This window comes from Trichophyton verrucosum (assembly GCF_000151505.1).
Source record: "Trichophyton verrucosum HKI 0517 chromosome Unknown contig00209_1.f1.exp, whole genome shotgun sequence".
Lineage (NCBI taxonomy): Eukaryota > Fungi > Ascomycota > Eurotiomycetes > Onygenales > Arthrodermataceae > Trichophyton > Trichophyton verrucosum.
In genome coordinates this window covers 1-25816 of record NW_003315513.1, presented here as the reverse complement: position 1 = coordinate 25816, position 25816 = coordinate 1, and the positions used below count along the sequence as shown (strand labels likewise).

Below are 25816 nucleotides of genomic sequence, written 5' to 3'. Positions count from 1 at the left end.
CTCGCCCTCGCCCTCTATCTCCCGCCATCTCTCCCTCCCTCTCGACCTCTCTCTCTCGATCTTCTCCCCCTGCTTCCTCCAGCAAAGCAGCGACCGAGAGAAACACCGCCATCATGCTCGACCAGTACACCTACATCTTCGCCATTGGCACCATGTTTGCCATGCTTGACGCCTTCAACAACGGCGCCAGTAAGTTATCTCAATCCTCAGAAAACAGACAGAAAAGACAGTGATGACTGACTGAGATAGACGACGTGGCAAACTCGTGGGCGACCAGTGTCTCCTCGCGCTCCATCTCCTACCGCCAGGCCATGATCTTCGGCACCGTCTTCGAGCTGCTGGGAGCCATCACCGTCGGCGCCCGGACGGCAGACACCATCAAGAACGGCATCATCCCCAACTCCGCCTTCCAGGGCAACGCGGGCGTCCAGATGCTCGCCTTCACCATCGCCCTCGCCGGTGCCTCCTCCTGGGTCATGTGGTGCACTCGTCACTCCGCCCACGTCTCCTCGACCTACTCGCTCATCTCCTCCGTTGCTGGTGTTGGCGTGGCCACCGTCGGCGCATCCAAGGTCCAGTGGGGTTGGAACAACGGCAAGGGTCTCGGTGCCATCTTCGCCGGCCTGGGAATGGCTCCCGCCATCTCGGCTGGCTTCGCTGCCTCCATCTTCATGCTCATCAAGCTGGTCGTCCACATGCGCAAGGACCCCGTTCCCTGGGCTGTCTACACCTCGCCCTTCTTCTTCCTGATTGCCGGAACCATCTGTACGCTTTCCATCGTGTACAAGGGATCCCCCAATCTCGGTCTCGGCAAGAAGCCCGCCTGGTACATCGCTGCTGTCACCATGGGAACTGCTGGTGGTGTCTGCCTGCTCGCTGCTCTCTTCTTCGTCCCCTACGTTCACGCCAAGGTCATCAAGAAGGACGCCTCCGTCAAGTGGTATCATGCCTTCATGGGCCCGCTCCTCTTCAGACGTGCTCCCGTCGCCCCTGCTGACCGTGCTGCCGTCCCCAACTATGCCGTCGTCCAGCACGACCCCGATCTCGATGAGACCTCGGCCGGCGGTGATGCCATGGCCAAGGCTGAGAACGGCTCCAGCACCCCCGACGACAAGGAACAGAAGCTCGCCTCCATCGACGCTCCTCCACTCACCCAGAAGGAACTCAATGCTCAGGGTGACGCCCGTCTCAACGCCAAGCTCCGCAAGAAGCGTGGTCCTCTCGGCTGGGCTCTTCGCACTCTCCACGACAACCCCATGGGCCCCGGCCAGATCTATGAGCTCCACAACATCAAGATCATCCTCAAGCGTTTCCCTGCCACCATCGTCGCCGGTCTTCTGTACGGTATGCACTACGACATCCACGCCGCCCAGACTGATATCGCCGGCACCCCTGAAGGTTCCCGCATGGCCCGTGTCTATGACGCTGCTGAGAAGTACCCCAACGAAGTCGAGCACACCTACTCCTTCGTCCAGGTCCTGACTGCTTGTACCGCCTCTTTCGCCCACGGAGCCAACGATATCGGAAACTCCGTTGGTCCCTGGGCCGTCATCTACGGTGCCTGGTCCACCGGTGATGCCGCCAAGGCCAAGGCCCCCGTCCCCGTCTGGCAGCTCGCTGTTCTCGCCCTCACCATCTCCCTCGGTCTCATCACCTACGGCTACAACATCATGAAGGTCATGGGCAACAAGCTCACCTACCACTCCCCATCCCGTGGCTCCTCCATGGAAATGGGTGCCGCCATCTGTGTCCTCGTCTTCTCCCAGTACTCCCTGCCCGTCTCCACCAGTATGTGCATCACCGGTGCCACCGTCGGCGTCGGTCTCTGCAACGGCACCTTCAGAGCCGTCAACTGGCAGCGAGTAGGCCTCTTGCTGCTTGCCTGGATCATGACCATCCCCGTCGCTGGAACCATCGGTGGTGTCCTCATGGGTCTCTTCCTTAACGCCCCTCACTTCTAAACGCCATCTCCCTCCCTTTCTCTCTCTCTCTCTCTCTCTCTTTATTTCCCTTGTATTTTCATTTGCATCTTTTTCTTCATCTTTTCTCAACTGGCTTGATGACTTGACTCGTTGCGCGCCCGACCACATCCGGACATCTCATCTGAAATTTCCCCAACCGCTTTTCCTTTCTCATCTTGTAATAAAAACGCCCTGAACGCGACCCGTCATAAGATACCACCTCTACCTAACCTACCATTATCTAATAAAAACATCAAACGATTTCTTCTCTGACTTCGTTCTCATCATCTTCTTTCCCTATTACTCCATCAGTATCATTCAAGCAAAACAACATCTATGCATGTCTTCAGTGTAAACAAGCTTCGTACTCGCCTATTCCACCCATGAAGCCAAACCATCCAACACCTCAAATCACACTGCATCAAGATATGTAATACCAGACGAACACATCAAAGTACCCATTTTTGCAACCTCCGCATCTCGGGTAAGATCAGATAGTGGATCGCAGACGCAAAGTAAACAGTCCCCTGCCATGTCATATCGCATCTTGCATGCATAAGTTTTCGGTTTCGTCTCCATGCTCATGCTGCATTCCCACTCTTTTCCCGCCCCTCTTACCCGCCATGCCTGTCCCTGCGCCCTACTTAAGTTGCCAAAAACTCAACTTAAGCTTTTTCTCCCTTTCTCTCGTCATTCTCGCTTTCCTCCTGCGAAACAGGGTATATGTGCACGCGACGACCAAGTCTGTTCTGGCATGGGACGGCATTTTGGTATCGCACCGGTTCGTTCGTGTCCATTTCGGTAGTTCGGTTGGAACATGGTGGTTGGCGCGGTAAGCGAGAAATTACTTCACCCCCCTGCTCCTGGCTCGCTTTTGTCTGGACTAGGCGACGGTTGGTGTGGTGTATCGTGGTTTCAGTTTGGCTCCTCTTGAGCTAGGAATATGTGTGTATTCTGCGGTCGTCGGGTTGAAGGAGATGTATATCTGGGGTTTGATGATGTCCGCCTTCGTCGAGGCGGAGAAGGTGATGTCGAAATAAACTTGGGCTTGTCACGTTGATCTTCCGTTAAAGCGGGGCAAGGTGGAAGGTGATTGGTTGTATGCTTAGTCAGCGTGCAAAGTATTGTTACATTTCTTATCTCTACGTTGGACAAGCATGAGGGCGAATATATATATATTTGATAAATTTGATAAATAGACTCGTTAAGAAATACAAGGGGCGCGTGGGGTCCTGGCAAAATATGAAGAAGGCTGTGTTATACTTGACAAGTTAAGGCCTACTCCCTTTCAACTATTGTCGTTGACTGTCTCCTGGGGTTAGCCCCTTGTAAGACTTCCTACGGGCTATGGGCGCGTATGGCTATCTTTGGTGAATAGAATGAGGTTGATTCTCTATCTACGGTGGAAGCTAGCCCTCCTTTCTACGTACATGACTGTGGTACTACATGGGTACGTACCGTAGTAACAACCACCTCACTTTCCTAAGTTCGTAGCACTCCAATTCTGGTATATTTGGGCCAAGTCACCTACGTGACCTCTCGTTATCCTTGTGTTAGTATGGGGATGCCGCAACCCCCCTAGTGCAATTCGCCGCGGGTTAATCATCTGGAACCCACTTGAGTATCAGTTAGTATGTATTTCATATCCCGGTGTGCTGCTGCTTCTGTTACTGTTTGTTGCATTTTCGAGCCTTCTTTCCATACTTATAGAGTAAAACTCTAACATGGTAATTAAACAGCCAAATACTCGGAATGCTGGTTAGCTGTAATATGGCTGGAATTTGTGGGAAAGAATAAGCCTTGGAACACGCAGGTTTAGAGGTACATCGGTCGGAAATATCGTTATCCACTAGATAAGGAAGGGGAAGCCAGGCTGAGAAGACGCGGGATGGTACGGGATTGGAGTATCTCGTAAGTGATATGCTACCATATGTTGGGGTGATGTCAGCGGCATGAAGTTATCCTTATGTGCCATCGTAGACATCATCTCAGACGGGCCATCGGCATCAGAAGGACAAGCAGTTGGTTTATGATCTGGCCAGGCGTAGTGTTAAAGAGGCTCTCGAGCTATGAAGATTGCTTTAGTTGCTCTGTGGGTATCAAAGCTTTCCGAAGTAGGCCAACCATGCGCAGTACGTAACTGCATCAAGTCAACCAAGGGTGGGAGAGCCACATGCATGTGTCCGAGTAACCAAACCTGCTCGTCATTGATGGGTTCGCTCTTAGGTAGTTAATATTTGACACGCAGCGGAGGTTGTGGAGAAGAACGAGAACTTGAAATCGAAGCTGAAGAATGAGCCATATTTATAGGGCTTACTTTGCGCCGCATTCACCACTCCGTATCTTCACTGTGTTTACTTCACTGGCTTCCCCTTCACTGTGCGAGGAGAGCCGCCATGAGTAAGCATTGGAATAACCCAAACTAGGCCTAAAGCAGGCATTTATCGACCGGGATATCACATGACACAGATAAATCCGGACTTTATCATGTGACCCACAAATAGCAAGTGGGCCCCTTACCCCTGATTCTGCAACATAAAACTCTGCTCAACTCTATATCTAGCACATACGACCACAGGAAGTGGAAAACAGAGCTTCCCGTCCGCTCAGCTGTACTTAAGCCACTTGCCGGTCGGTTAGTAGTTGGGGGGGTGACCACCAGCGAATCCCGACTGTCGTATGTTTTTTGATCACCCATTTTTTTTGTTTCCTCTCGATAAATATTGCTTTTTCACCACCCCCTGGATATAGCCTACATGAAGCCACCCGAACTCGCCCGCGCAGCAGGTGCATCATTATTTGAGGCGGCACAATCATACAGATCATATTACTGCCTCCTATCATGGTCATGATTAGCTACGGAGTACGTAAGTAAACTTATCGGAGTGGATAGATGATATTACTATTCTGCTTTTGTACGGAGTAACATATTCATCGATCTCGACCTCCCCTGAACGACTCCTGAACGATTCCTGAACCATTTTGGCGATGTAGACGAAACGCAATATAACTAGTATACTAATTTTTCACCGACTCGATTCTCCTGCCAGCGCCGCGCATATATATATATATTGCAGAGCTAAATACCGAAGTCAGTGCAAGCTAGGCTACTTGAAACATTTCTTGAGTAGCCCTTGGACGAGGCTATCCTTGCGCACGAATTCTTGCGAAAAGCTCTTAAGGCCATCAGGCTTGAGTGCACGGCGCACATTCGCCGCCTTTTTGAATGCTTCACGTGCCCCCCTGACCTGGACACCTTCAGCCCCGATCAGTAGACCGAGAATGGCAAAAGGAGCTGCCGCCGGATTCTCGACAATATCAACGATTGAAAGAGCAGCGTTGCCAATCTCACCAATGATAAGGGCGGCCGTAGCAAACCTGGTAGCGATGCCAACTGCCTGTCCTGCAAATCCCACAAAAGGTATAATCGAAAAAACAATGGATAGAATGTTAAGGATAAGCTCCTTCTTCTTTGTATCATGATGCTCTTTGCCAATCTTTTTGATTTCCTCGATCGATTTGGAAGCGTCTTGCAGCATAAAAACAGGCATGCTGAGGGATGTGATAACATCGGTAATGTCAGCATCCAAGATCCCCATACTCAGCTCGTAGGAGGTTATATATGCAAGATCCACCATATCATCTATATGAGGAATTGCTTTCTCGATTAGATCCTTGGGGTCCTCGACTTTGATCTTATTCTTATCCGGAATGCGGCTGGGCACATTCACATACTTGATGTAGTTGTCGGCGCAAGGTTTTGGTGGGCAGAACTCATTCTTTGGAGGGCAAGTGGGACAGTAATCCGGCTCGGTAATTGTTGTCCATTCAATCCACTCCTTACTGATGCCAGCGTCTTTCATGAGGGCATTGTAAAACCCTTCCTCGTCTCTCAAGGTATACTCAACAGTGCGGCCTCCAGGGTCGGCGTGGTCCGGGTCGTAGAGGTTCACTTCTGTGCAAGGACCTTGTCCCTTCGCATAAGGTGTAGACCACTTACAGTCCATGTATTTGAGACCCTCGCCAGTTTTTAAAGCCGTGAACTTCATCAAACGGGGTTCGATAGAGTCCTTCACCCAGTCGGCGTACCACTCAAACTATCTTGCGTTAGTCTGGATTCATTAAAGATAAGCAAAGAAAAGGTTCAAGGAATGCTGGCATCGATGGCATACCCTTTGCTTATAATCATCTGAAGACGAAACTTCCCTGTACTTATCAACGGCGCCTGCAAGCTCCTTAGTTAATATATCCATCAGGGCCATGCCACGGCAATGTATCGGCACCTTGCCGATATTTGCGTCTAAGTCCTCGAGGGTCTTGGGCCATGCGTTTCGATCACAGTCGAGATTATCTGGTTCAACTGTCCAACCTATGGTTCCGTTTTCCTTGATTCCAGAAAACCAACCTCCTAAATCAAGGGCCCAGTCGCTAATTCCGCCCATATTTAGACCTTGAATCCATGAAATTCGCTTTGCTTTAGTGTTATCATCCATATATGCAACCCAATCAGTCATGCCATGACCCTGTGTGCCGTCTAAATAGTTAAGTCAGCCAATTATAATATGTATAAACAACAACAGGTATAAAGTGATTGATTGGGAGATGGCTCGTATCCATTGGCTGGAGACAATTCAACATACTATATCATAGTTAGCAAGGTCCAAAGTTATATAGAACTTAGTGAGCTAACCAGGTCATAATATCTGAGTCCGTCTCTGCATCATACCACTTCTTAGCTTCAAATCCCTTTTCTCCTTTGTCGGTATACTCAAGAATTTTCTGGAGCTCGGCATTTGCAACTGCCGTATTCAAGTCAGTGGCCTTCATTGACTTAGTAGAAACTATGAACGAAATAAAGATGTTTGAACTCACTATAACCACCCGTGCCAGTGCACTGACCTGGCTCTGCCTCTGAATGTCCATAAGAACCAGTAAATGTACACCGCGGGCCAGTACAACTTGGGTCTGACATTCGAAAGCTTCGCCCGTAGCTAGAAACACCCACGAAGACCTTTTCAGGTACCACACCAGCCTTTGTGATCATAGCAAGGGCGCTATATGTCTCTGTGCGGTTAATATGTGAACGAAGGCAATTCCCATTCGGACATCCAGGGTTTGAAAACTTGTTCCCGTAATCTAGACCTTTGATTAGAGTCTCTTTGTTGGCGATTAATTTTACGGAATTTGGGAGTATACATACCCCACTGACCATGAAGATCATACGTCATGTAAATGAAGTAATCAACGACCACTGAAATTGCACGGACTGGGAAGGGTTTGAGGTACCAGTATGATGCTGGAATAGCAATGGAAAGAGATCGTGATCCTGGGGCGGTTCCGAGAAGGACTCGTAATTGCGTAAGAAATCTGTAATAATTTTCTGCGTCGTAGGGGTTTGATGCCGGAATCCCTTGGTCCGTGGCACCAGGGTACTCCCAGTCAAAATCAATGCCGTCCAGATTATGGCTATCAAGAAACTTTACAACGTTTTGAGCGAATATATACCGGTTCTTTGGGCTTACAGCCTCCCGATAGCGACTGTAGGTTCCAGGTTCCGTTGACTCGGCCCATCCACCCACAGATAAGATCTTTTTGAAGGGTGCCTTCATCGAATTAAATAAATCGAATTGCTCCCGAATATTGTCTCCAATATTGATGTTGAAGTCCTCAGTAAGACCTGCAAATGCAAAATGCACGTGGGTTAGGTCTTTAAAATTCTCCTCGATCTTTCTAGCGTCAAGGTATAAACAGTCCCGGTGGAAGTTATAAGCCTGAAAGTAACCGACCCGAGCAAAACTACCTCCCGGAGTCTTATTGCCCACAATTTTAGTACCACAATTGGAGATACAGCCATTAGTACCATGTTTAAAAGAACCAGGGGCACCTGTATCAGCCGGAGACTCTGTGCAGAATTCAGCAGTTATACCACAAAAGCCCCAGCCTGAGCAACACGCATTCAAAGGGCATGGATTGAGCTTTGCTAGATCCCGTCCATCAAATTTGCCGGAGGGTTTCTTAGTTCCAGGTTTCTGCGGGCCGCAATCAACTCCAGCAATTTCGGCTGGCATAGGGGTATTTCCTTTACTAAGGCAGATAACTTGGCCAGGCTGAAGTCTGTTACAGCCAGCCCAGCCCCAGGTCCCCTTATTTAGTTTGTCTATATCGTTCACCGTAATCCCGTAGTTGTCAGCGATAGCAAAGCAGCCATCTCCGACAACGACAGTATGTGTAGCACATGTGCCGTCAGGTTGGGGCTTTGGTCTTCTATCCGGAAGAGTGCCTCCCGAGCAGCAAACCCACTGCTTTGGCATTAGGGTTGAGCAGAGATTTGTCACAGGGTTGAGTTTGAGGAAATCGCTGCCGCGAATACCGCATCGTACTGATAATGCCGTGCAGCTGTCCCCTGCGCCGACTTGGATGGCTCTGCAGTCCGCTCTAATTGCGAGTGAGTGAAAACCAGACTTTGCGTGCGGTAACATTGGTCGGGTATGGCGCCATATTGGCCGGGTATCCAGGTCAGTGAGATTGTTAGGCTCACCAGCAGTGAGAACACCTAGCTCAGCAATGGTTGCAAGGACTCTACTCCTGGGAAAATAAAGACACCCCCCGTTAGCCCATTGTTTCAATGCGCTTTGGACCATATACAGGTCCTCGGTTTTTTCAACCGCAAACAAGCCAACAGTGCGTGCTTCTCTGATTGAGGTATTACACGTCTGTATAGCCTGGGCCCCCTTTTTGAGAACAACACCTATAATAAAAAAAATTAGACACACGGAGTATACTATCGGGGCCAGAATAAAGAACGACAAAAAGAGAAAATTGTAAAATAGGTATTACTCCCAACCGGTAATTATATCCAAAGTTTACCGCACTTATTCGGAAAGAGGTAAACGGGGGGTTCCTTACTAAGTAGCGTAGGCCACGAAGTTAGCTTCTGCGACATGACACTATGAAGTTTAAAATCTTACCCGAATTTATTGATAGTTTTAGCAGCTGCAGTAATCTGGATATCCGCACCAATATATAGACCAACGACCACGGAGCCCAGTTTGGCGAGAAGAATTTTTTCACCGCAAGAAGCACTATTGGCAAGGTGGGATGACAATATGCTAACAGCGGAGGCAGTATCATCCCCTGGCGTGAGAATGGATGGGTTGATGGTGAAGAGTACATCTATAATGACCCCTTTAGCACCACAAATGGATGATGAGGAGACGGGTGTCATAGTATTGGGTATTAAATCCTCAGTTTCAGCTGTCACATTCTTTGTGGTATTGTTTGAGTGGTTTGTAACGGGGATGGATGAGGCAGCACGCTTGGGTATTGGCTTTTCGGAGCTAGCTGTGCAGGCGCGGATTATAGGATATCTGGTCTCAGTACTTTGAACGTTAAGGTCGAACAGTAGCGGCAATCTGCAATCCGTGAGGGCTGGCTGGGTGTATAGAAGTGTCCAATTGGCAGGATCAGAACCTACGACGCTACAGGGCTGAGGACATCCATCGATGAGTCTCGAGATCCACGGATCATCAATCTCGCCAGGTCCCAACTGAGTTATTGGGACGGTTCCTAGACCGAATTGATGTTCCGTTGACTTGAAGCCTGTGGCTTTGAAGACTGTTGGATAAGTCTCGATTCCAGGTTGTGTATGGTTCCAGCTTGCTGCCTTGACGGTAAGGAACAAAAAGAGCGTAAGAAATGAGAATCTCCCCATGGTGGAAGTACCACAGGTTGAAAGCGAGTGGTGCAAATTTGGTTGGCCTCACAGATGACCTTGAGGTAAGGCCAGGTCATAGTCCTATTTTAATGTCATTATGAAGCCAGCTGTGACGTCCTTTTTTCTACACGGGCTGAAGTGCACCAGCATTATCCTCTTTAGGCCTCCGACGCCTTGCTGCCAACACGGCAACAGGAATGGGGCCAAGTATTTCCGTGCAGAAAAAGAGAGATACCAACCAACGCCGCAGTCGGGGTTCGGCCATGAGTGATACCTGCTCCTATCCGTAACTGAATCCCTGGAAGAAAAAGAGAAACATAACCAATAGCTAGCCTAGCCTGCAGGGTTGAAGGGAAATACAGGCTTGCCAACTTCAAAAGCAAATATGTATGCAGGCCACATATTTTCCATGCATCTACCCCCAGCTGTCAGGTGAATTTCAAAATATCATCTTGGCCGAGTTACGCTGGACCGTTAGCGCGGCGCGATGCATGTTCGCTGGTCGCCCTTGCCATGTCGTTATACCAAGCAATCTTGGCGCGCGATCCCGTCGGGCGCTAGTGAACCTAGCTAACCCTAATCTTATTATCCAGCCAATAATCTTCGGGATTCTAAATATAAAGGCGGAGCACTAATAACACTAAATGTGTGGGCATATATATACATATTCCCGCGCATACACCAAGGTCACCCTGGCCACAGGTGCAATTAGTTCTACTGTTGTCCAGCATGGCCCTCCGCCCCCATTCCACTAGGGGGCCAGGTACCACATAGCAATGTAACCTGCAATTGAACTGCCTGCCGGCAACTCAACGAGGGTGACCTAACTAAACCATATGCCTATTACGATACGATTAGTATCAACCCCTGGCCCTGGCAGGCCCTCGCATTACATCCAAGCGAACTCGGAAATTGCATTGTTTTGAGTAGCATTAGCAGTATGGGCTGGACTTGGGGCCTGCCTTCCGTCCTATGACTAGTGTCACCGCCGTGTGACAAGTAAATGATGATATTGATCCTTTTCCATACATATTATCCCTCTTGACAGGTCTATATTCTTATTGCGTAAATCAGATAGGTCTTTCAAACTAGAAATACCAAACGGCCACTCTTCTCAATTTGTCATTTACTCTACCATTATACCCATCAATTCCAATTGTGAAGCTAGGCATCCTCAACATGCGCGGTATACTGATTACTTTCCTCCTTACCTGGCTGCTATCTCTTTCCAGTTATGCTACGGGGGACAAACCAAAGATCACAGACAGTCAAGTAGCCCACGTCTTTGAGCGAATCTGGCTGTGGGAAATGTATGATTTTATCTGGTAAGGTCTGCCATCGTTCTTAGCTTTTAGTTTAGCCGCATCGAATTTGCTAATTACTTAAATTAATAATTGTTAGTGATCTTGAAAGCCCCGTTAAGCAAGGAAAGATCTTTCCTCACGACAAAACATACAACGACTGGAAACTCAATATAGGAAAAAAAAGAAAGGATAAAAGACTCACCTATGCCGAGTTTCAGAAACGATTGCAGGGAGGAAACCCTCATGACGGCACACTACCCACAATAGACTCTCCCGCTGATGGAGACCCTTTTAAGTCAGCCAAACAACTACTAGACCTTAGATGGCATGGCGAATTTGCACCACATGAGGTTGACCCATCGCTCCCGAAACCTAAGAAGCCGGATCTTGAGGGTCTTAATACCAAGAACTATCTGGCTCTCGTTGGCAAGATAGAGAAGGAGTATTCAAAATTTCGCATCGGCCTAGTGAAACACCCTTTTGGCAATGTAGACGATCCGGTCCGCATCCAGCGCATTGCGACCACTACCAAGGCTATCCAGACCTTTCGCTACCAGAGCAGGGTCCAGTATGTCGCCGGTTCCGTTACATCGACTGATGAAGGAGGGCTCGGGTTGGCGAAGGTGAAAACAGATAAACACCCGACGGCGCTGACATATAACGGCACACCACTAGGCCCCGCGGATTATGAGAAGACAAATTATGTAGAGACATACAAGGCAAACTGCATAGGTGAAGATGAAACAAGACCAGGTCCAGAGCTGAAAGCTCTAGGGGTCAAAAGCAAGAAAGATTTTACCGAGATCGTACGTCTAACTCCCCAGTATTAACTGCAAAACTATTCTGACTCGAGAAAAGATGAGTGACTTTGGTCGCGACTACGACGAGTACTCCTCTCGAAGCGACAAGAACCATCTTCTCGTTCTCAAGAGGTGGACCCAAGTTAATGATAAAGCCCATAAGTCGGCGGAGGAACTCAAACAATGCAAGTGAGCTAGATAACATATTCGAAGATAGGATCACTATATATTTAGCCTGTGACCAAACAAATAACTAGGCGGTTAGATGTTTGTTATATGCAGGGTTGTTAGCTACTTAGATGTAACTACAGAAGGGATTCTTTGTTTAGTCACAGTTATAACTACCCTGTCAACTACCCAAACTGGTTAGAGCAGCCGAGTAGCCAACCGAGTTCTGTGACTATTTAAATTGGCCAGCAGCTCGCACTTTTGTCCTCAGCAAACAACGCCAGCACAACCTCACCAAAGGAAACAGAACCCATTAACACGACCAACAGAAGCAAAACACGATGCACGGAGGAGTGCTAGAAGGTGAAGAGAAAAGATGCGACTGTGATGATATATTCTGCTACCTGGACGCAGACGAATGCATCGAGTACCAGGCCTATCAAGCCCGGCTCATCGCTGCCCTTCGAGGTGAACAGGTGCCAGACGAAGAACACCTTGACAATCAATACTACGCCCCTCTTTGTCTTATTCGAGGCATCCGCTGTCACTATGAGTTTGCAGCCAGCTCCGCCGTGAAGGATGTTTGCGTCTCCCGTCCGGCTCTCGCCCGCGCCCGCAACGCTCGCCTTATCATGAGCAACGTGATACCTGGGCCTGAAGACATGGACGACACTGACCGGACCAGACACCCCTACTGTATCTGGAATCCTGATATTGCGGCCGAAGATACCTATCGCCAGTTAGCCCAGCACTTCCCGTCAATGCGCTATCAGGTAGGCCGCGCCTGCGCCGCTGCCGGATACGATGGCCTATATGCAGAATTAGACCTGTTGCCAGACGTTTCAATCGCCGAGGAGGCGAGGGAGAGCGAGACACCGGGCGGGCAGGCCATCTTCAAGATGATAATGGCTGCCCCCTATCGCTATGCTATTATGAATGATTATGACCTGTCTATCAACCTTGATAGTAAGAACCCTGGCGCTCCCGCATTCTTGAACGGCCACACAACTGTGCGGTGGAAACTTCAACACCGTAAGGAGTTACGACAAGAGGCATACAATTTTAGAATCTGGAGGGCGAGGACATGGAAATGGAGCATTGAAGAAGACGACCATATTGATGAAAAGGAGTCGCGCTGGCCTGACAAGTACAATATCCTCACTCCAGAGGAGGTTCAACTTCTTTACACCCCTCTCCCTCAGGATCTACCAACCATGAAGAAAGACCTTCTCATTCAAATGGCAGCTTACGACGGCAACGTAGACCGCTATGCTCGCCTGGCATCATACTGGCCGATGGATGAAGTTGAGCGAGTCTGCGTGATACGAGGAATTTACTACAACACAATGTTTGCGCGCTTCTGGACCGAGGAGATAAAGAAAAATACCCGACGTGTGCAAGGGCTCAAAAACAACGGGTTATCACTTATCAAGGAGGCTATCTCTGCTCGCCGCATTATGATCAACGACGTTGAAGAATTCATTAACGGATGGCCGGAGGATGAGCCACAGCCAAGGGTTATCTGGAAGCCCCTGAAGCCGTGTGAACATGTACTCAAACTGCTCGCGGAAAGAGTTCCCTCAATGAAAAAGACAGCTGCGCTTGCATGTATATTCTGTGACTACGAAGACGCTTACAATGAGATCAACTGTACGCCACACCCCGACCTCGCCATGGCAGCAAAAGAATCTCGTAATCCGTTCTACATTCGAGACATTGAGCAACGGGCTGCAGAACAGGGTATTGACCTTTACAAAAGCTACGTTATGCCAATATGGCTAGATGAGAGCCTGGAGATCCTTAAGTCACACAGTATGTATGCAAATTTAACAAACGGTATGGGACTGCACTGGAGCGATGAGATCATGAAGAAATTTTCCAGCATTTTTGGAGGAGATGTCCCTGAAGATTATCCGGTTCAATTATACGTATGGGCATCACCCGAGAGACTCCGACTGCTCGATATTTGCGAGACAAGCTGTCCTTGCCCTGCGAGGTACTACCCTGACTACGAGGAGAACTGGGAGGAATACGTTGAACGTGCCAAACTACGCAAAGAACGCATGAGACGACAGGAAAAACGTAGAAAGGTCCGGGCGGCTGCCGCGCTTAGACGGCCCGGGGAGAGTGAAGATGCCTGGAAGGCCAGACAAAGTGTATATTTCTACAAGTACAATGGGCGCGTGCGCGCAGGGGAACCTGAATGGGTTGAAATTGCTCGGAAGGCCAAAGAAAAATATGAAGCCATTGTTGCCAATGAGGGCGGGGAGGTTAGCGAACATGAAGTTTCCTCTCCTGATTCAATTGTTGGGTGGAGCTAGTAGCCATTTAGTTATTCAATGATTCCTTCTCTTCATTCTCTCCATGCAGCACTGTCAGCTCAGACTACCTGGTAGATAGGCTAATGTAACCCAAGACATAGTACGCATATTTCATGATTGTTTGTATCATGCCTTGCCCGCATGGGGATAGGAGGCCGGTCTACTCGGTGTAGCCCCTTTTCAAGACACCAATGGGCGTGGTGATTAAAAAGACTCCGTAAATGCAGCTAATCAACGGTATGTATGAATCTCCTGACTGACTGAATCGCAAGGTTGTCCGTTGTCCCTTGCACCATGCCTGCCGCAGCATCATATGAGTCATGGGCAGGGGGTTTGATATATATTCCGCCTAGTATAACTAAACTTCCAGACAAGGATTAAGAAGTGCATACTTTTCCCAGTGAACTTCTGGACAGGGTCGACGTGCATGAGTTTTAGACCATGTTCACGCAGATGCCCATGTATGTATGCACAGATACTCCCATGCGGACCGGAGTTTCTCTTATCTCCCACCGCTGCCACCAGGCTATGAACTTCCTGGCAATTCAGATGAGGGCAATAGAACTGAACAATCCTCCCTTCACCTTTCTGCACAATCTCGGTAAAAGCTGGATATCTGGTTCCTGGTCGTTTGATTTGTCGAGATACCTGTGCGGCTGATAAGAGGAGATATTTATATAAACCCCAGGATATAAGTAGACTATCTAACTTCACGAAATGGAATCCCAAGGCCGGGAACACATGTGCAGGCCTCTGGGCTAATGCCTATGCCTGCGTGTCAATCATCGGGTATACTCCAAAGCCATCACCAACCCCGACCCCAACAAAGCCTCCAAATGGCATTCAAACACCCACTCCGATCCAAAATGGGATGGTTACAAACTGCAACAAGTTCCATTTTGTTGAAACTGGGAATACCTGCCCGGTCATTCAGGCGAAGTATAAGGTCACGTTGGCAGATCTCGTTAGATGGAACCCAGCAATCAAGGCTGATTGTACGGGCTTATGGGCAAACACTTATCTCTGTGTTGGGACGCTTTGAATCAACGAGCACTGGTGGTATTCTAGCTTAACAGAATGTAAGTTTGTCTAGGTAGTTATGGGGAGTTCCATATCGTCCACTTTGGGCTTCGGCCATCAGTGTCGCGTTTAGAGTTTTTATAAGCTAGCCAGGTAACAACTAGCCCCGTATTTAATTCACAATTTGATACCCTTTTAACACAATAATGAGCTAGAGATCATTTTCAAGGGTGGGTATCAAGAGATCGAGGCGTAATAAGTGCGGTGCAAGCTGATATTTATCTCGAAAATGAGACGTGGGCTTTTCTTCAACCCTAATCCTAACACTTCTCTCGCCTTTGCTCTTTCGGGCTCCTTCACACCCTCAGCATCCAAACGCCATGATGATGGAAAAACCAGGTAAAAATGAAAGAAAGCGCTCAATTAGGGCGTCGTTGAGAAACGCAGCGATATCTTGTCAAGTAGTTAGCGGGCATGCGGATGCTTGGTCAAACTGTTGTCGTTGATGTTGTCTCGTCATGACGTGGCAGCGTGGTGGCTGCAGGTGGCCAGCGTCTCGGATATACGATACGCCGCTAGCTAGTTAGGTACGCCGAAGTGAAGTTTAAATGTGACAGTGGTGGCGTAGTTAACTAGCTATTCACTAACTAGTTGGTAGTTATATATACGAGACGCTGGCCTCCTGAACCTACTCCAACGTCTTGTCACCAAAGACAACAGCTTAACCAGACAACAGTTTGACCAAGCTTCCGCATGCTCTCTACTTAACAGATCTGATGCTCCTCTAGTGTAGTGGCAGACTTTGACAAATTATTATTAACGATGGATCATTCAAGTCAACAACGTAAATATAAAGTTTTCGGAAAGTCAGCGCTGGTGGTTCAGCTTTTCTTCTTCCGATCTATATAGCTATCGCACGGGTCATCAACCACCACCAGGGGAAGCCGTGTAGGCACCTAGAGTACGCCCCGGATTCCCTCAAAGCAAACAATCACTGCATAAACAAAAGCGTGGGTGCTTCGGGGAAGCAGTGAGTCCACACCACATTAATAGACGGCAGAGCTGAAGTTTTTGACATAATTTTAGTTGGCATTTTTAGCATAAAAGCACTCATATCTCCCAATTTCACTCCTGCTACTCTGCTCGATTTCATTAACTAGCTCCCTTGTGGCTCTTCAGTACTTTATACGGTGGCACTCGCAACTTCAAATTCTACGCCGACAATGGAGGGCGCCCAAAGGCCAACATCTGCTATTGCTTACGCCGGGCCTCTCCTCACCCCGGTCACCTCTACCAGCACTCCATCATCACCTCGTCTGAGGAAACGACAAAGGGAGGGCTCTTCTGAAGATGACGGACCACTGCTGCTTGGGGATAATGAGATTCACAACGAGGACTACAGATGCGGTGGTCCATCCCTTATTAGACTGCCTGCCCAGAACAGACACCTTGCGAAGAATGATGAATTTCTTCTTGCGTACAAGGAATTGGAAGATGCTATCATTCATGTACTCCATAAATGGAGCATCGACGTGCAGGGTAGAACTCCCCTCCAGAGAGCTCACCAGACTGAAGGCTCAGTTACTTGGGTCAATACTATCCTCATCTCAGCGCGTAAACATGAACTCGACAACACATGGTTCAGGGCCTGCAAAGAGATCAGAAAAATCCTTCTCGACAACAACCTAGGTGATATATCTCTTGAAATGATTGATGAAAGAGCTTCTCAGCGCATTCTATCAGCTCCAGTGCCCCGTGAAGACCCATTTTGTTCCATGTGGAAAGATCTTCGCTCACGGATTTTGAACATTCTTGGAGATAAGGAATGGACGATGCTGTCGCCGCAGAAACGTGGGATATCTGGCGGGAGTACTCCTGTTACGATCGTCATTCTCGTAAGAGAGGATTCTACCTCTGATTGGACGGTGGTCAGAGAAGCAATCGTGGAGATTCTAGACAGCATGGAGTTACACCATGTTGCCGTTGAGCTGCGTCGTGGGTCTCTTCTACAATTCCACACTCGCCCGTCAGAGGAAGGATTTCTCACCAAGGATGACTGGAGTTTTGAGCCGCGTATGGGTGGAAGCATTGGCCCTCATTCATCAACTTTCTCTTCCTTTACCTTCGGAGGCTTTTTGGAAGTAAAACATCCTTCCGAGGGATGGAAGCTCTATGGATTGACGAATCATCACTGTGTCACTGCCCTCAACTCCACTGCAGGCTGGGATAAACACGGAATTATGCCGGGTGATCCAGAAAACAATCTTACCATTGACTACCCGAGTCTCGACGACCACCTTCTTGCTATAAAACACTACAAGGAAAAAATCGAAGAACTCAGTTCTTCAGAAAGTTACGTTTCGATAAAGAAACGTATGGACGAACATGACCCTTCTGTTTCGCGCAACGAGCAGCATGCTTATGAATGCACTCGGACTGAAATCTCATATTTGAAGAATACATTGAATCATGCTCACAGGTATTACCTGCGTGATCAGCTGCTTCTCGGAAAAGTTTACGCATCTTCTGGGTATCGAATGAGCACAAAGAAACGCATCCTAGACTGGGCCTTATTGGAAGTGGACAGCAACCGTGTCTCCAAGAACAAGTTACCTTCAATCAACGACATTCCTAGGGGCTCCCGTGCGTCATACCTGGCTACAAAAGAGGTTTTAGATGGACCTGTTGCTCTAGGAGAAGAGATGGGGGTCTGCAAGATCGGCCGAAGCACTGGATTCTCGGAAGGGATGCTAGGTGAAATCAGAGAGACGGATATCCAATGTTGGTTCCTGGATGCGAGTGGGAACTGGGATAAAAGGCGGGGGCTTGCATATCTTGTTTACCCAAAGGCTCCTCGACTTACTTTTGGAGAACCAGGAGATTCAGGATCGTTTGTCTTCAGCCTCCAAGGCTCGTTTGTGGGACTGTATATGGGAGGGGACCGAGAAGCGGGAACTGGCTTGTTTATCGAAGCCAGTGACCTATTTGAGGATATCAAGCAAGTGACAGGCGCCTTAGATGTTCGCATTCCGTTGTGATAGAGAATGTTTTGGCGTCATTGCTCTTCGTTGTTATGTATGAACCATAATATTATTGTGGTGGATCTTTTCGGTCAACCTTAACGCCCGGGCCGCCGCACGGATATCATGTGACTGTAAACTATGGAATTATTCCGTTCCTAGTGCAGTCCTGTAGCCAATCATAAATTTCATAGTAATACTCAACGGTCTGTCCAATTAGCAAAGCCCTATATGATTCTGAGATAGTTGATTGGCTGGGGTGCAATAAAATTAATAAAAGATGCCTTCAATCAATAGCACATAGAGAGATCTTGGAGAAAGCAATATACGAGTGGAGAGAGCGCTATCTTTCCTCGTTTTAAAACATTTCGCTGATCTTTGCTTTTTGGATGAGAGTGATTTTTTCTGTTGAGGTGAAAAATTGACGAGTTACAAGAGGCTTGAAGGCTTTGTGCGAGTTTTCGACCTGCTGAGCCACCGCTGGTCTTTTTGCTGCACCGTCATGGAACACGACTGCAAGGGCGTTGGAGCCTTGAAGGGCGTGATGAGAGCTGAGAGCCAGTTGGGCAATAATCGTGTTCGTTTCGGCGCTAACCGGATTCGCTGTTGAGACGCCGCATCATCCCGAGGAGCCTCGTATATCCATGGTCTGAGTGTAACGACAGAGCTGACCACAGTTCACAGACACGGAGTATCGTCGACCGAGACACATACCATACCTATATCAAGGTCCTGCCATTACGCCCATAAACACTCATATCATTTTCCTAGTCCATGGCCGCGGTGGCTCAAGTCGCTTTCAGCAACAATGGCACTGGCACTTACTACCCTCCCCCTGGAAATCCAGATGTTGATCTTCTCCTACCTGCCCAACAGCACCATCAAGAACCTACGTCTAACATGCTCATCCATAAAAAATGCCGCCCGTCTCGACCTGGACCGAGTCTTCTTATCCATTCAAAAGCGAGATATTGAGGTATTCCGCAGCATAGCCAGTCATGACACTATGCGCCTGCAAGTCAAAGAAATCATCTGGGACGACGGCTCATTCAGCCAGAGTCCTCTTGAAGAAGTTGTAGAGCAGGACGGAGAGTATTATGGACAAGTGAGCGGTCTGCCGTATGAGAAGGTTCCTGCGGAGCAGGGGTCCTCACCAAAGTTCTGTCCAATTTGGTTCTCGCAGGAATGCGATCAGAATATCTCGGGGTTCGCTGCAGATAAATATGGTCCCAGAATGGCGGAAGAGATGATGGGGTGGATGATGATGCTTCAGAGGCCCCTGCCGTGGAAATCATGGGAAACGTATAAGGAGTATCTGCGAGACCAGCTTGAAGTACTTGATTCCGAGGCGGATGTTGAAGCACTCAAGTTTGGACTGGAGCAGTTTCCTGCTCTTAGGAGGATAACTATCATCCCGACAGCGCACAGGAAACTCTTTGAACCGTTATACCCAACGCCTAACATACGGAGCTTTTCGTGTATATTCAATTACCCCATTCCGCAGCCATGGCCAGTCTCGAACGAGGATACATTTCCCGTCAACGCTACGCCATGGACCGAAGATGCCAAGGAGTTTCTCAAAGAAAGATGGCGAGGCTTCCGGGTAGTTACGAGGTGTCTTGCAGAGCAAGCTGGTAAACACCACGTTTCGGAACTGGTCATTGATCCGGGAAACCTCAAAACTGGCATTAACTACAATATCTTCAACACTCCTTGTCAAGAACTCTCTAACTTTACCACAATGCTAGAGCAGCCCGGCTTCAAGCGGCTTGATCTAACTCTCTTTGTCGGTGGGAACGAGGATATCGTCTGGACACCGTTTAAAGACAGCCATTACCACTCCGCCTTTTCCAAATGCCCAGATCTAGAGCATATTACCTTCGGCACGGATAGGGGCATCTATGCAACTGAGGAGCTGTCGATGGAACATTTCACATCCCTGCTATCTCTTTTCCCCGTGCAGAAGTGGTCGAAGCTCCGACACTTTGGCCTCTCAAGCTTTCCCGTGGTACAGTCTGATATCATTGACTTGCTCGATGCGATGCCTTTGACGCTTCGGACCGTCGAACTAACCGGCTTACTCTTCATCAACGACGGGGAGAATTACAACTCTCTGCTGACTGCAATGCGTGACACGCTTAATTGGAAAGAGAGAGCCGTTGGGGACAGGCCACAGGTAACTTTCTGGACGAAAAGCTCTGTCAACATGCTGCATGCGCACATGCAGAAGACCGTCAGCAACTATCTGTATGGCGATGGAGAGAACCCGATGAAGGTTGGACCTGATAGGAAGATGTATTTTTCGGGGTAGAAACGTGATAGAATACTAAGAGAGAACTCTTGCCCTGGCCTTCTGGAGGTCTTCGTGGGTTGTTGGGTGTTTTTCATAGTTCTTCGTCACCTTAGGTCTAATTCTCGTTCAACCCGCTGGCCACCAGTTCAGCCTTCTCTCGTGGCCCATGAATATCTTTTGACCTTTTCTTAGATGCTCAACTGTAAGGACTATATGACTATATGACTATGTTTATGTTTGTTGTTTGTGTGGAGCTGCTGGTGGTGGCAAGACCAGCTTCCCTTTTGGCAAGTTAGGCCGAGCCCAGCGTCATCGCCTCTAACTTAACCTTAGTCACCTAAGTCACCGCAAGCAGCCCGAGAGAGTCCATTATCGACACACCCAGTGACAACCTCCATCGACCAGCGGCTGACAGCTCATGACACGTCTCTGGCGCACAGCTGGATCAATTGGTTAAGGATTTTCGTTGACCGCAGCCCGCAGGACAGGCAGCTACTTTCTTGCAGCATCCAAACCAGCTAGCTACAACCGGTGCTTACTTACAGGGCTGAAGCAAGCTCGCCAACATCCCACTTCCACTCTAACTAAACTACTGCGATGTTTGGCATCATCGCGGACCTACTGGCGTGAGTCTACACCGACGAGCCGTTGGGCACGCACTGTATAGCGTACAGCTAACTGACAATTCTGACAACAGGGCCGTCGCCACGGTTCTCTTCCCGATCTTCGCATCGTACAAGGCCCTCCAGACCCGTGATGTGACCAACCTAGCTCCCTGGCTGATGTATTGGGTCGTCTACTCGGCCATCACCCTCGTCGAGTCCTGGACGTTCTTCATAATATCATGGTGCGTTCCCTAGACTGATATGCGTCGAATCAGAATTACAAAATATACTGACAAGCGGACTGGCGGACAGGTTCCCGTTCTATAGCTGGATACGTCTCTTTGCACTCTCCTACCTCGTCCTTCCGCAAACACAGGGCGCAAAGAAGCTCTATCTCGAACACGTCGAGCCCTTCCTTCGCCATCATGAGCGTGAGATCGAGGAGCTTATCGGCCAGGCCCATTCCCGCGGCAGTGCGATGGGACTGCAGTACCTGAAGAAACTCATCGATCTGGTCAGGACAAAGGCGATGGGTTTACCGCCTCTCTGGGAGGGGCAGGCACAAGGACAGGCGGACACCACTAACGTTGCGGCACCGTCCTATGCGCAGACTCTGTTTTCGCGGTTCAATTTGCCCTCTGTGGGTGCTGGGGCGGCTCCCGGCGCTGGTGGTGCTTCAGGTGGCTACGGAGCACCGGATTTCGTCAGTATGATAGGAAGCGTGCTGGGGGGAGCCGGAGGGGCAGCAAAGAGCCCTGACGCCCAGGCAGCGGAGCTAAGTGCGTCCGGCCGTCTGCTACCTCGCCATGTCGCTTCTGCCCCGCGGTCAGAGCAGGCAGCATACATCGCTTCCCAGCGAGACCATCTGAGGGTTCTCCTGTCGGCGTACGATCGGGAGTTCGGAAGCCTTAGCTCTGGCGCTGGCGTGCCCGATGAATCCGTCGGAGGCTTCGAGAGCAGCGGCCTCCGCAAGAACAGAAGTGATAACTCGTTTGAGAACATCGAGCATGAGGACCTAGGTGCCTCGTCGGCCTTTGATACGCATCGGTATGCCGACTATCGACGGCCGAGGATGGGTGATTTCGAGTGAGGGGACGGCCATTATTACTATCATCGATTATTGGGTCTATGCATGCATCTTGGGTCAACATATATACATTTCCACAGCTATCCTAGGTAACTAAATTACTGGATTTAACTATCGGCGCCATCTCGGCTGGCTTTTCTTTTTTTTTTTTTCCTTCTCGGAAGTAAGTAATAACGGGTAATCAAGTCTCCCAGTCAGTCAGCCCGCAGAAGAAATACTTCTTCATGCGAAATGACGCTGTGAGCCTTGCTCATGCTTACTCTCCTTGACTAACTAACTTACCAGCGGGTAACCTGTCTACTTGGTACGTGCCACCATCTACCTGTCTGTCCGCCTGTCTGTCTGTGGGCTCCATGGGTCACACTGGGCCTCCGTACGCCCTTGCCTGTCTGCTCCATCTGCTCGCCCTGTCAGCCATGCATCTTCGGGCACATCCAAGGTAGTTTGCCTGTCCCGTATTTACTTACGACTTTTACCTCCAGAGTAAGCCTTTCGCTGCCGTCCTTGACTCCTTAACTTCTACGCCTTGCCTCTCTCTCCCTTCTCTGCCGCCACTCCTCGCCCTCTCGTCTGCAACCATCCGCCGTAACCTCTGCTCGCTAGCTCTTCCGTCCGTCTCTTCTTCCTCTCTTCCTATTCGCGCCATCAACTCCTTTAAAGCTATTCGACTTCACCAAAACACCGTGAATATTACCAATTTATTTTACTGTATCAGAGTTGTATTGTTTCCGGCTTAGCGCTGTATCGACTCGGTAATACGGCAATTAGTCAGCTTAGTAAGCACTATTACTTCCTGAGCTATGACGACATCGAATAAACAAGCAAGCCATCGCGAGAACTTCTTTGATATCAAGCTGAAGTTGCCATCCCATTATTATCATGATCCATTATTATTATGATTATTATGATTATTATATGACTCATGGCAAAAGATTCAATCAATGTAAAGGCAAATGGAAGACGGCGCGGTCCGAGGCAATGCTGGCCTCTTGCTCGCTGCCCTCTCGCTCGCTGGCCTCCGCCATCCTCCAACTCTCTCTGCGTGTCTCTCGCTCCCACTCCCTCTTCATCTTCTCCTTCTTCTTCTCCATCTTCATCTGTTTCTTTAACTCCTCCTTTTTCTCCTTCTTTCTCTTTCTCTCTTCCTTCAGCTTCATCTTCAACTCCCTCTTCAACTCCTTTTCCCCCTCCCTCTGCATCTTCAACCGCCTATTTGACTCCATTTTTCTCTCCTTGATCTTCTCCTTCACTTCCTTTAATTCTCTCTTCATCGCCTTCTTCTTTTCCCTCTTTATCTGCCTCCTTCCCCACTTCGCGTACCCCTCTTGTATCAAATCTTCTACTTCCTCGATGTGTCGTTTGATTTCTGCTTTATCTTCCTCTGGGTCACTACCACTAATTAGCCGGCGTTTTTCAACAATCCAGGAATCATGACTACTCACTCTCGCTTTACTCTTCTATGGTATTTTATTTTACCATTAAGTTTGACAAGAAGATATCTATTTTCCGTCCACCAAAGAAATACTCCCCAATTAATATATATCCTACAGGATGGTTAACATATATATGTCCTGCCGTTAAGGATAGTGGTACTTACCATTCTTCGCCTTCAGGCCGTTCACCTCGTCCCCTGCTCTTTGTGGCAGAGTTGGCCGGTGGAGGAGCAGTACTACTCATATTTTGGATATTTGACTGGATGTATGGGCTGTCTTGAAAACTAACGGTAGGGAGAGAGCAGGTGTGGCTTTGATAGGGAAGGTATCTGAAGGACTGACAGTAGAGACGAAAAGGATAGAGGGATGAGAAAGGAGATGACAAGAGTCGGGGCTACTTACATAGTTACTGATATATCATCTCATCATCTCAAGGGTCTGTGTCGATTACGTCTACCTGAATTTGCCCCTTAGTCGATGATGCCAGCCGCAACTCTATCTAGCCATTCGACTACCCGATGTAAAACCTTCCTCCCCATCCTTTTTGGGATATTTCGCTAGACAGCCCCGATACCTTTTCAGACCAAGGAAGTAAAAGTATTAACATTAATAGAAGAGTGCCATGATAAGGTTAAGCTATATACTACGTATGAATGGATTAACGAAGGCTTCCCGCAATGCCTGTATTTATCCACTCTCATCTTCCCCATTATTCTCCCTCCTATTCCCTTTAAACACAGGAAGGCGTTGGATCTTTTGCATAGTAATGAGGAGGAAAAGCACACGGAAGAGAGGGGCTGTTTTTCGTTTACTCTAAAGAACATATAATATTATTCAACCCGTAGAGTCGACCCTGGTGACTTCTTCTTGGCGTTGAAATTCGCCACTAGCAATATGAGCCACAACACCACTGTATTCCATACCCAGGCATTTTCCAGTCTCTCATCTTCTCGGTCCCTCATGTCCTTTTTTTGTCCCCTGCCCGGGTACGTTTTATCTGATAGACACAGCAGATAAGTGGAAAATTAATGGGTTGACGTCTGGATAAGCTTAGCGTGCGGCGTTGATCTTCCGTTAAAGTGGAACCAGATGGGTCGTTAGTCAGCTCAATTGAGCAAGGATAAGGGGGCAGGGCGGATGAATGGTATAGGAGGTCTAGTGCTGGTGGAGTGGTAAATATTCTTCTGGTGAGGACCAGCTATTTTGAAGCATAATAGATCAGAAGCGAACATAGACAAGTATGATGATTGTCATTCTACTTAAAGGATCAAGAAGGATAAGTGCTTCAGGCACATATACTGAGTCTACAATATATTCCATCCTCTTCAGGTAAAAAAGTTGCAGAAAGAACCAAATGGGAATAATATATACTGCTGATTCTGACATGGGTGGTACTGGTAATTGTACAGCAATTGGGTGAGTATTGAAGTTGGGGCTTCCTAGCAATCCACACTTGATACTGGGTGTAATGTGGGGAGGGTGCTCCTCCAGTTCTCTTTTCTTTATCTGTATTATTGCTTCAATGGTATTATGCATCACCTCCTCGTCGGCTAGTCTAATCTGTATCTTTTATATTTTTCGAGTTAGACTCCTTACTTCCTAAGCCTATTGGCTATCTCATCCATGTTCTTTGCTGATATCCGGGAGAATGGCCTTCTCTCTATGGTACCTCTTGCATACAGTTAGTACACACTGCCTATATATATGGTATAATCTTTTCTTGCATGTAAATGGGCTTACCAACGTTAAGGTAAAGGGTCATAGAGTCAGTATTGGTAACATCAGGATCAGCAGTATCACCATCCGCAGCAGTTACGCCCGTTATATCGATGTCTGACCTTCCATCATGAACTCATGAAATGATTAATAGACCTCGAGAGCCTCTCAGGCTTTTGTTTATCTTCCACAACAAGGCAATAATATCTGATACTTCACTCTTTCCTCTTTCGGGACAAAGACTATTGCTTATATAACACGCTTACCTCACCTCTGAGTCATCCATTAGTCATCTCTTAGTCACGTACTGTCACTCGTTATTGTAACTTACAATACCGTCACAAAACCACCAAAAAAACCCAAAGTCAAAAAAA

General features: G+C 48.4%; 9 protein-coding genes across 9 annotated transcripts; 6 read left to right on the top strand and 3 right to left on the bottom strand.

The window, feature by feature from the left end:
* Positions 1–113: 113 nt before the first annotated feature.
* TRV_02404 (uncharacterized protein) lies at positions 114–1961 on the top strand (the record flags this gene model as incomplete). Its single annotated transcript, XM_003023421.1, has 2 exons — positions 114–189; positions 250–1961. 2 exons carry the CDS (start codon positions 114–116, stop codon positions 1959–1961), a joined length of 1788 nt encoding a protein of 595 aa, XP_003023467.1.
* A 3107-nt stretch (positions 1962–5068) lies between these two features.
* Positions 5069–6475, bottom strand: TRV_02403 (uncharacterized protein; the record flags this gene model as incomplete). The annotated part of the gene is made up of 2 exons (XM_003023420.1): positions 5069–6058; positions 6134–6475. 2 exons carry the CDS (start codon positions 6473–6475, stop codon positions 5069–5071), a joined length of 1332 nt encoding a protein of 443 aa, XP_003023466.1.
* Positions 6476–6638: 163 nt separating this feature from the next.
* TRV_02402 (uncharacterized protein) lies at positions 6639–9672 on the bottom strand (the record flags this gene model as incomplete). The annotated part of the gene is made up of 5 exons (XM_003023419.1): positions 6639–6802; positions 6963–7025; positions 7162–8709; positions 8868–8908; positions 8930–9672. 5 exons carry the CDS (start codon positions 9670–9672, stop codon positions 6639–6641), a joined length of 2559 nt encoding a protein of 852 aa, XP_003023465.1.
* Positions 9673–10854: 1182 nt separating this feature from the next.
* Positions 10855–11972, top strand: TRV_02401 (uncharacterized protein; the record flags this gene model as incomplete). The annotated part of the gene is made up of 3 exons (XM_003023418.1): positions 10855–11000; positions 11077–11785; positions 11838–11972. The coding sequence occupies 3 exons, from the start codon at positions 10855–10857 to the stop codon at positions 11970–11972; spliced, it is 990 nt and encodes a 329-aa protein (XP_003023464.1).
* A 316-nt stretch (positions 11973–12288) lies between these two features.
* Positions 12289–14268, top strand: TRV_02400 (uncharacterized protein; the record flags this gene model as incomplete). Its single annotated transcript, XM_003023417.1, has 1 exon — positions 12289–14268. The coding sequence occupies one exon, from the start codon at positions 12289–12291 to the stop codon at positions 14266–14268; it is 1980 nt and encodes a 659-aa protein (XP_003023463.1).
* Positions 14269–16511: 2243 nt separating this feature from the next.
* On the top strand, positions 16512–18326 carry TRV_02399 (uncharacterized protein; the record flags this gene model as incomplete). The annotated part of the gene is made up of 1 exon (XM_003023416.1): positions 16512–18326. The coding sequence occupies one exon, from the start codon at positions 16512–16514 to the stop codon at positions 18324–18326; it is 1815 nt and encodes a 604-aa protein (XP_003023462.1).
* Positions 18327–19116: 790 nt separating this feature from the next.
* TRV_02398 (uncharacterized protein) lies at positions 19117–20619 on the top strand (the record flags this gene model as incomplete). Its single annotated transcript, XM_003023415.1, has 1 exon — positions 19117–20619. The coding sequence occupies one exon, from the start codon at positions 19117–19119 to the stop codon at positions 20617–20619; it is 1503 nt and encodes a 500-aa protein (XP_003023461.1).
* Positions 20620–21198: 579 nt separating this feature from the next.
* TRV_02397 (HVA22 domain membrane protein) lies at positions 21199–22296 on the top strand (the record flags this gene model as incomplete). The annotated part of the gene is made up of 3 exons (XM_003023414.1): positions 21199–21227; positions 21269–21448; positions 21534–22296. 3 exons carry the CDS (start codon positions 21199–21201, stop codon positions 22294–22296), a joined length of 972 nt encoding a protein of 323 aa, XP_003023460.1.
* Positions 22297–23231: 935 nt separating this feature from the next.
* Positions 23232–23985, bottom strand: TRV_02396 (uncharacterized protein; the record flags this gene model as incomplete). The annotated part of the gene is made up of 2 exons (XM_003023413.1): positions 23232–23727; positions 23891–23985. Coding segments are annotated over 2 exons (591 nt in total), but the record flags the coding sequence as incomplete, so codon positions are not given.
* Positions 23986–25816: the final 1831 nt, after the last annotated feature.